Source organism: Stegodyphus dumicola, chromosome 6 (genome assembly GCF_044657685.1).
Source record: "Stegodyphus dumicola isolate Sdum_Otavi_A_Nest chromosome 6, ASM4465768v1".
In the NCBI taxonomy this organism is placed as follows: domain Eukaryota; kingdom Metazoa; phylum Arthropoda; class Arachnida; order Araneae; family Eresidae; genus Stegodyphus; species Stegodyphus dumicola.
Genome location: NC_140773.1, coordinates 148,259,773 through 148,269,866, shown reverse-complemented (window position 1 = coordinate 148,269,866; position 10,094 = coordinate 148,259,773). Strand labels below are relative to the sequence as shown.

Genomic DNA, 10,094 nt, shown 5'->3' with positions numbered 1-10,094 from the left:
CATATATAATTTGTACATGGGTTACTATTGCAGATGAAATTTAGTTTTATGGGCATAAAAATCAGGTATTTTACTAGCTTAGAGAGACAATTTTAAAAATCAGTTGCGTCTGGAAAAAGAGCACAATGTTTCGTGATTTATTAAAATTATCTGTACTCAGTGCAACTATTTAGCTCATGCTGATTAGAAATCGCTCTAAAATCCAAAGGCCAAGAACATGCCCTTGAAAATTTTTCTCACACTAAATAGCGCGTATAGAAAATGCATTTAAGGAAAAGTGACCAATATTGCTTTCAAAGTAGATAAAGTAATTTTGTTTCGAAGAATAACAAAAGAGAAACAGCGGGACAGTTCTGTCTGTGATATCTCGATTCTCCACTTGAGTAAGTTCAGAGGCATCGACAAAAGAATCAAGCTTGCGATGAGAAAACGCTCTCTCACGACGTTTGATGATAATCTCTGCAATCATTGTCAACAATTCTTTATCCGGGACTTTTGTAAGGACTTACAACTCAGAACACTGCTGCATGAATACATTTTTTATAACGAATTTATGTACACGGGCGGTCATTTGGGTCAGCGAGAAATGTCCGTGCATTAACGACTTTTAGCTTTCTTTTTGTCTTGGGTACATTGTGAGCACAAGGATGTTATACAAATTATGTTCCTTATCTGAGAAATGAAAATAATTAGATCGTTTATTTACTGAAGAAACTGTTTCTTTGTCAATTTAGAAATTCACGCTTTCGTTGCTTTTCGGAGATAGTAATGGCAGAAAAAGCAATTCACAGAAGAATGAATCCAACTGAAAATATCTAGTCTGGAACTCCACTTCAAGATTGTATATAAATATGAAATCATGTCTTGCCAGAACATCACTTGCACAGCTGGTTCTTAACAGCTTGGAAATCTCGATACCTTGGGGCAATTGGATACCTACACCCTTAATCTTCAGGTGAGAAAAATTTGAATGTTTTAGGTAACAGTGAAGTTTGTACAAAATATTTCTCAGATCTTACGAGCTCCTGCAGATTTAGATAAAGAAAAAGTTCCCATTGGATATTTTCAATAAACCTTCGAATGCAGAATAATCAAACAAGACAAAATAATCAAGGGCGATAAATTATGTTATTTTCTGATTTACATGATTTAATTCTCTTCGAATTGCACTGCGTTGTTATTTTGTTGAAAGCTTGAATGTCGATGTAAAATATAAAGTAAGGTAATGCGAAGTCTTTTGGTTATATTACTGAAATGAGTAGTTCAAAAAATAATTTTAGCTATTAATTTAGTAGTAGAGATTTTTGGAAATTATTTAAAGGGAAAAATTAAGAAATTGTGCTTTCAATACATTTGTCTAATTATACTACCAACTGATGGGAGAATTCTGTTTAACTATTTTGTTACAATTCATTATTTCATGTGACTAAAATTAACACTAAGCGCAATAGTCGAAACGATGTTAACATTCTCAGCGCTGAAATTTATATATTTGCTACATCAAGGACTCAAAAATAGTTAGTTTTTTAATTACAAAGAGTTTTTGAAAAGTAACGTAAAGAAAAGTCATTTTTCTAATACTTTGATCCTATTTCAATAAACGTTAACTTTATTTTAGTGAAATAATAATATTTATTAATCAAATTAATATTTTTATTTTGATGTTTTGCATAATAATAATGCTGTAAGTGACTTTAAACAAAAAATATTAATTTTCTGTAAAAATACTTTAAAAGTATAACAGTTGGCATAAGTATTTGTACTGTTCCATGAGTCAATGTAGTGTATTTAGGAAAGCAAATTGGTAATAAAAGGGCATGATGTTTAGGAAAGCAAATTGGTAATAAAAGGGGATGATGCTTTAAAGTTTAAATAAGGACATTTCTAAAATTGTAAATTATTTTTATTGTCTGTAAACTTTAAACTTTTGTTGTAATTATTAACTTATTTTAATGTACTTAAATTTACATATGATATTTGTAGCTAATAATACACACAGAATTGCTTACTAGTTTTTGAGCCATTACCTGTAAACTGGGCTTTTGTAAAATAATATAAATACATAAAATAGACGATAATTTTAATTCGGCAACTCATTTAAGTTTTTAAAGAATTGTAACAGTGCTACTTATGCACTTGCAAATTTTTCTTCATTGAATGTGTCTTTGTGGTGAGAGAAATGAGTCGTATTTCGCCACTATTTAAAATATACCTTCTGCCACTTGTAAAGTAATTTAGTCATTAAACAGTATGTTGATTGTTTTAAAACTTAAAGGCTATACATAATTAATTTTATAAACTGGTCATGAATAATGATTTTTGTAATTATTTTCAGAAATTATGAAGCAGTATTTGGAGAAAACAATTGCTTACGCATCGCTTCAAAGAAATCTTTCTCTCAAAGTTTAATTAATAGTTTAAATAATCCTGCGATTATCTTTATGCTTTAATTTCCTTTAAATAATACTCTTCTACCAATTCTATAACAAAGTTTAAATGCATTTAATGTATTATAGTTATCGTAATTTTTTAATTAAAACTTTATTTAGTTGCTGTTAAAATGAAAATAGGTATTTTCGTCAATTTAAGACAGGAAGCATATGTATCTATCTGAGTAGATAATTGATTATTTATCTGCAATATACATTGGACCTATGAATACTCCTATGTACATCCAATCAACTTGGAAAATATAAAAATTTATAAGTATTGTGTATGATAAAGTTTAATATTTTCAAGTTGACTTTTTCCTTATCAATGCCTTTTAAACTTACATTATGATTTTTTTAATTGTAGCGTTTATAAAACTGATCGCTCTCATCCTTCCATATTTGCTTTCGTTATCACGATTTAGATTTGCAAGTATGGAATTGTTAATCTTCGTGTGATGGTTTTAATTATTACGTTGAATGCTGGGCACTTCTTCAGAACTGTGTTGTCTTTTTAACAGATTTATTTTCCTATAAGCTATAAAGATTAATATTTGCTATAAACCGAAAACAGTTTTATTATACAAAACTAAGTATTTTATAACGTTGTAATTAACAAAAATTTAGCAAGCTGGTCAATGAGGGCTGAAGCTGATTTCGAGAATTGAATCGCAAAGCAACTTGTTATATTGCAGAATATTGTGGCCTCAACAATTAAGTCACTACCGATCCATGTCAGAAGATTCAGTCCATAAACGTCCAAAAAGATTTTACAAATTCGCTGCTTCAAAATTTTTAACTTACATATGCACGTACATCTGTGTACAATATCTTGATAGATTTCGTTTCGCGGTCGTTTCTTATTCTAATATAGTATTTAGTATCGTCCTTCTAATATTCTCTTTTCTAAGATACAATAACACGCCGAACAAATATTAATTTAGAAGTCAAACAACAAAAATCAGCGTTATATTTTCATATTTTCACAGGACTAGTTTCGATGGTTTTACGGAAAATCATCCTCACGTGCAAAAGTGCAAATGAACGAGATAAGATATAATTATTAGATAAGATCATAGATATTTTGTATTCTAATTATGATGATGGTATTATCCAATCATTATATCTTATCTCGTTCATTTGCGCTTTTGCAGCTGAAGATGATGGTTCGGTAAAACCATCGAAACTAGTCCTGTGAAAATTTGAAAATATAACGCTGATTTTTGTTGTTTGACTTCTAAATTTTCATTTCTCTTTATTCAGTTCTGTATTTGCTTTTACACACTGACATAAAAGCAAATTAATCATATATTTTTAACTCCTCATATCAGTCATGCAGATGTCGTATTTTTATACGGTTACCGTATTTTTTAATATAAAATATTGCGGGTCACTTTCTGTCTTAGTAAAAAATTCAATATACAAATTAAATAATTACAACTTATTCTATTTCAAACTATACTATGGTAATCATTAAACGTAATTGTACTGTAAAAATGCATAAACGCTATTACTTAAAAAAAACTGACTCTTTGTTGTTAATAAATGTTCATAATTTTAGTAACTGTAGGCAGTTTAACAAAGAAAAAACCCAAAGTCTGCAGGAAAATATCATGGTTACTGAAAGAAGCAGAAAGCAGCAAATAAGAAGTTAGGAATGTTTATAATTTAAAGGTTTAATCTAGTTCCTTCAATAAGTATTTTGTGCTTATGTATAAAAATTTGTCAGCTTGAAAGCCTGTCAGCTACTCAATCAAACAAATTTAATGCTATAAAACATGTTTAATTTGTAATAAAAAGTACTAAAAACTATTTTATGTAATCAAAACGATGTATCATGATCAATGTTCTATAATTAAAAATTACTCATTTCTGAATTTAACTGGTAATAAATGGATGTAAAAAACAAACTTTTCTTTCAGTCATGCAGTCCCTTTGCATTCTAATTCTGATGATGGTGGCAATGGCACCGTTTTCTGATGCCCACCAAAGACCCAGTACATTCTCAGGAGAAAGCCAAAGACCAAAAATTGTTTCGGATACCCACAGAGCCAATGTAACAGCAAAAACGTCCCCAAGTAATAAAGTTACAGCAAAATCAGCGCGGAGCGATTACCCGCACCATGGTTATGAGCACCATTATCCTCACCATTACGGACATCTAGGAGGATTTGGTCACTACAAGGATTTGGACCATTACCTCCTGCCTGTACTGATGGTTTTGGGATTAGGAGCCCTACTTATGCCTCTTCTAAGTGTTCTCATGACGACCATGGTTGGTAACGTACCAGTAACCACTTTGGTATCAGGACGCAAAAAGAGAGAAGCATCACATGTTAAGAAGATAGAGGAGACTATTCAAGAAATTTGGAAGAAAGTTGGACGAGCTATTGAAGTATTTAACCAGTAAGAAGAAACTTAAAGAACAATATTAGAACCTCAGAGGGTTGGCTTTTTGTGATATCAGCATACAGTGCAGTTAAAAAAGAGTTATATCAAAGGATTCTTTTCATGATGTTAATATAACGATTAACATCTATTTATAGATTTTAATTACATCAGCCTTTCTGTTATTTTCGATTAATGTAAATCTCTGCGTCTTTAGTTTTAGTTACTATACTAAGTCGATTAACACTCGGAAAACATTCCCTAGCTTAGGCACTATTAAATGTAATTTATGTATACAGTAGTTTTAGAAGTTTCTGAAGAAGGAGGCGGCTCATTATATTGAATAATTTTAGAAATTACATGTACAGTTTTAGGATAACGTATATGTATATTATGTATCGAAACGTTTGATGGTTTTTAGTTGCAAAAAAATAGGGTCTTTATATTTTTGATGAACTGTTGATATTTAAAATTGTATTTAACATTTTTCATTTTTGTTCCATGTACATTATAATTTTAAGCACTTGAATGCATTCTTAAAGAATATAATGCTATTTTAATTGTGACATAGAATTTTTATTCTGATTGGAAGAAGGATTTGAGATTTTACGTGTTATTTAAAACATTTTCACTATTATTTTTAAGAATTTTCATTCTGATTGAAAGAAGGATTTGAGATTTTACCCGTTATTTAAAATGTTTTCACTATGATTATTACTTCTAGTGGAGATGCATATATCCCACTGATAGTAAAAAAAGTTAAATATTTAAAAAAACTTGTCATAATGATTTAAATTTAAAAAGCAATTATTTAGAAATTTAAAAAAGATGGCTTTTGTTTTAATTCATAATAACTCATTAGGTTTTTAGCCCAAATTGGTAGGATTTTGCTTTGAATCATTATAAAAGTCTAAATCCCTTTTCCAATTGTTGCTACCAAATATTATCCTTTTATATTATATTTCCAGAAATTAAATAAGGAAAAATGTATATGAATATATATAAGCTTCTCGCATTGTGAAAAAAAAACGGTACCTACAGCCATCAAATTTTGAATAATGTAGTCCTCTACCCGATACATGCGATACATGCACATCAATTTTAAATTTCGAATTTGTTTTATTATCTATTTCATGTTTCGTAAAATTTTAACAAATTTTTATTTAACTAACTCAACGATTTCAAAATGAGCAGTGGCTACACTGTACGGAATAAAACATTTTTATCTCCACCACGCAAGTCTGTATATTATAAATTCTAAAGATATGCAGTTTTTAAATATTTTGTGAGTTTGCTGTTGAATTGAATTTTATGTGGCGTAAGAGCTAAGAACATGACTTTTAATAAATAAAGTCAAGCCACAAACGTTAATAATAAAAAGACAAAAAAATTTTGTAACCCATCTTGATAAGAAAACTGGACATTGATATTTTGAACTGATCTTAAAGATTGGAAAAAAAATAGAAATATCTATGTCAGCCCTTAACTCCGCATCCAGAATTCTAAACATAAGCTGTGCTGATTTTAAAATTTTTGTATTATTGCTGTGTGATTGTATATGACATAAGTACGCAGAAAATGATGCTTAAAATAAAAGCTAAAATGACACACACACACACACACAAAAAGGAAAGGTCAGTAGGAGTGAGTGCAATAGCGACTGGTAGATGAGCTCAAGGAGAACCATAAAATCCTTAACAAAAAATTTTTGGGCTACCGTTAAAATCTGAAACCTTTTAGATTTTTTTTTTTTTTGGTTCTTCATAATTTTATCGAAGAAATTTTTTTATCGCTTTTTACCAGAGTTTTACTGAGTGGCTATTGCCGTTGCGATGCTAAATCAAAGAAAGTCTTTAGAGTGCCGAAGAAACAATACGCAAGAAATTTTTCGATTCAAGTAGTTCTACAATAAGCGAAAATAGTAAAGTATAAAGTAACACGCAATTTATTTGCTATACAATATAAACTGACATTATCTTCTTGCAAGCAAATAGAGTTTAAACTCTGTTTATTTATTGCATATGTAAGTTATTGTATATTTGTGTGTTGTTATATATTTTCAGGGATATGCAAAGAAATATTTGCAACATTGAAATTTTCACGAGTTTTGTATTTAAATTTGAATAGTTGCACAACAGTGTATTTGTTTTTAGTATTTACAAATGTGATTTTGATGGCACATACTTCAAAGAGCTGGTCTCAAAAGTGTATGAACAAGAATCTGAATAAATTTCGAATTTATATTTTGTGCAAACTCTCTATAAATCTAGCGCTGGCGCTAGCTTCTACAATGCAATAAAATGTTTTTTTGAAATGTTGCCTACGTTTCATTAAAGCACTCTTGAAAAAAGAAATTAATTTTTTTAATTGACACATATTTATTATGTCACACATTTTACACGTCACACTTCTTTTATTAAATTCTATACAAACAAACTTGACAACTTAATATTTGTAGAAATTCATAGTTTAATATTATTCATGTCATACCTTAAATTTCAATTAATACTAGTTCATCCTAGTAACAATCAAATTTATCATAGTAACTTAAAAAATTATTTTTCATGTAGTCCACATGAGAATTTGAATATTCTCAATGATATATTTGAGCAAATGATTAATAATTATGTAAAAAATTACTGAAACAAAAGTTTTAATAATAAATCGAAGGACTTTTCTGAATGAAATTATTTTGATTTATCGATGACTAATAACGTATTAAATAGCAAGTACATACTTCTGATACAAAGTCTGATTGCAAAATATATATTTCCTTCTTACGGAGGAAGGATTAATGACATGTGTGAATAAAATATTTTCTGGAAGTAATTTTGGGTTGCATCTCCTTTGTACGTAATGCATTCACGAAGGCTTTGGTTTTTAAAAAGTCAATAGAGAACGAACTTTTAACTCCCCTTCTTTGCAGCCTTCGTTTTGCGTTCTTATTAGCTCTTTAAGTTTATCTTGACTTATTTTTTTGCTGACATTACAAATTATCAAAAGCTTTTACGGATACTTTGGCTCCATCAGATCTTTTAGCTTGCGACTCTCTTTGATGGCTTCCTCTAGGATATCCAAGTAATTTTTCTTTTACCTCCATTAGAGGCATACTTTGCTAATTTTCTTGACGTTTTTACGCCTATCTTTAGCTTCTGTGGATGTATGGACTTAAACAGTTTAAGTTCTTCTGAACTGACCTTTTTTCTTTGGATATACTAGTAAGACGTCCTGTGTCCCGGGCTCTTGACTGTGGACGCCTCGACGTTGATCTTTGAACGCGACTTCGTTATTTCGGCATAAGTTTTACTTTCCCTAATTAATAGTCCTCTACATAATCCTGTAGATGTTGCGTTTGCTCCACCTGCCCGTCTAGACGTGAGAGCTTAATATTTTGCCTCGTAGATAAGTTAAGTGAAACTGAACTTAGCCTAAATAAGCTTCTCTTTTACTTATTCTAGTTTTCCTCAGTCTACATTTATTTATTTGACCAAAATCTTGAATTCCATCAATAAAACGCATAAAAGAGATGACATTTAACTGCAATTTACAATAATGCATAGTTTTTAAAAGTGTTTAGATTTGGAAACAGAAATTAAAATATAGTTTTTAGAAGGCGTAGGGACTACGATGAAAACTCACATCTTGCATCTATTTAAAAATGGCTAAAATTATGTCTATTATATTTCCTCACTAATTTCATTCTCTGTTACAGAATACATAAAAAGGATATTGATGAAAACAATATTTAAATATGAATGATTAACTGAATGAGTAGATATTATTCTAATGAAATTTATTCTCGTCTCGTTTTTACATTTGTAATTGCTCGGTGTTTTAATGGCTGAAAACAATAATAAATATTATTAATAAATAGGAGTAAAGGAGAATAAGTTTGTGAGTTCATGAGTTTTGTGAGTTTGTTTAATTGTTATTAAAATTTACATATAACCAAACATTTGGAAAATGATTAAATGATTTTTTATATCATTCTCAAGTAAAAACTTGAGAATGGTATAAAAAATTCTCAAGTAAAACGATTTTAGTATTCTCTATTCTCAAGTAAAACAATTTTAGTATTTTAATAATTTCAATTCTATCATTTGTTTCTGAATTTGAAAGTAATCGTTTTTCTTTTATACTGATATGTTGCTTACAACCAATAGTATCTAATAAAACTCTAGAAACAGTATGACGAAGATAAAATTAAAATGGAGAAAGGCGAGCTCTAAGGATATTAATATTAATTGAGAAAATATTATCAAATTGAAAATTCGGCAATACTAAAGATGGTTTGATTGTTTTTGATGAAATTAAACCTCAGACTTCAGATATTTAAAAATATTTATTGAAAATTTATTTAATTAATCGCGTATATTAGAGATTTAGTTAATCACAGGCATATTTCAACAGTTGTCTGATCTAAATGCTATTAAGCCGACCACAGAGATGATCAGGCACTTATAAAGTAACTAAAGAACTTTTTAAACGTTTTTATTGTAGTAGCTCATTTTATGAATTATCATTTGCAAGTTAGAAAATTAAAAATCAAATCCAAAGAAATACCAGAATTGTTTCTAAATAATATAATTGCGAAGTACGGATTATAAACTTTTAAGGGTACGCCTCATTCAATTTTGAATATTTCTGATATTCATATTTCATTTTTCTTATGTTTAAGTTTTATCTTCCTTGCGTAAGTATGAAACTTTTCTGTAGAAAAATCAGAAGAAATTTTTGCTTCGAGCTGGATTCAATTTTAATCTACTGCTTCGCATATTAATTGTATTATTAAGCCATTGAGATGTTTATTCCATGTCATTTATTTCATATTTACTGTAACATGTTTATTTTGCTGTTCAAACTCATGATTGGATTTCTTCAACTTGACTTTCGAGAGAACTCATACGCTGATATTTGATATTAACGAGAAAATTTCTCTAAATCTTTAGCACTCGGAGAGAAGATCTAAAGTAATCTTTCATATCAACAACAGGACGTTTTCAAATCTTTAATAATCGAGAATTCTATACAGATATTTTATATTAGTAGGAGGAGCTTTTGTACTTTGTTTTGCTTTTCACGGTTTGCATGAAAATCCGCCAAATTATATAAACTGCGTGATATCGCAGTTTATATAATTTGCGTTGTTGATATAATTTGTTTATATAATTTTCGTTTTATATAAACTGCTTCATATCGTAAGTCCTTTCTGTTTTTTCAGTTCATTATATTTTCCAAATTTAACGAACCGAGTGATATAATACCAGGCTTTTTTCG

General features: G+C 29.3%; 1 protein-coding gene across 1 annotated transcript; it reads left to right on the top strand.

Moving 5' to 3' along the window:
• The first annotated feature begins 460 nt into the window (after positions 1–460).
• On the top strand, positions 461–6,433 carry LOC118181129 (uncharacterized). Its single transcript, XM_035350204.2, has 2 exons — positions 461–955; positions 4,352–6,433. The coding sequence occupies exon 2, from the start codon at positions 4,354–4,356 to the stop codon at positions 4,837–4,839; it is 486 nt and encodes a 161-aa protein (XP_035206095.1). The 5' UTR covers positions 461–955; positions 4,352–4,353; the 3' UTR covers positions 4,840–6,433.
• The last annotated feature ends 3,661 nt before the right edge of the window (positions 6,434–10,094 follow it).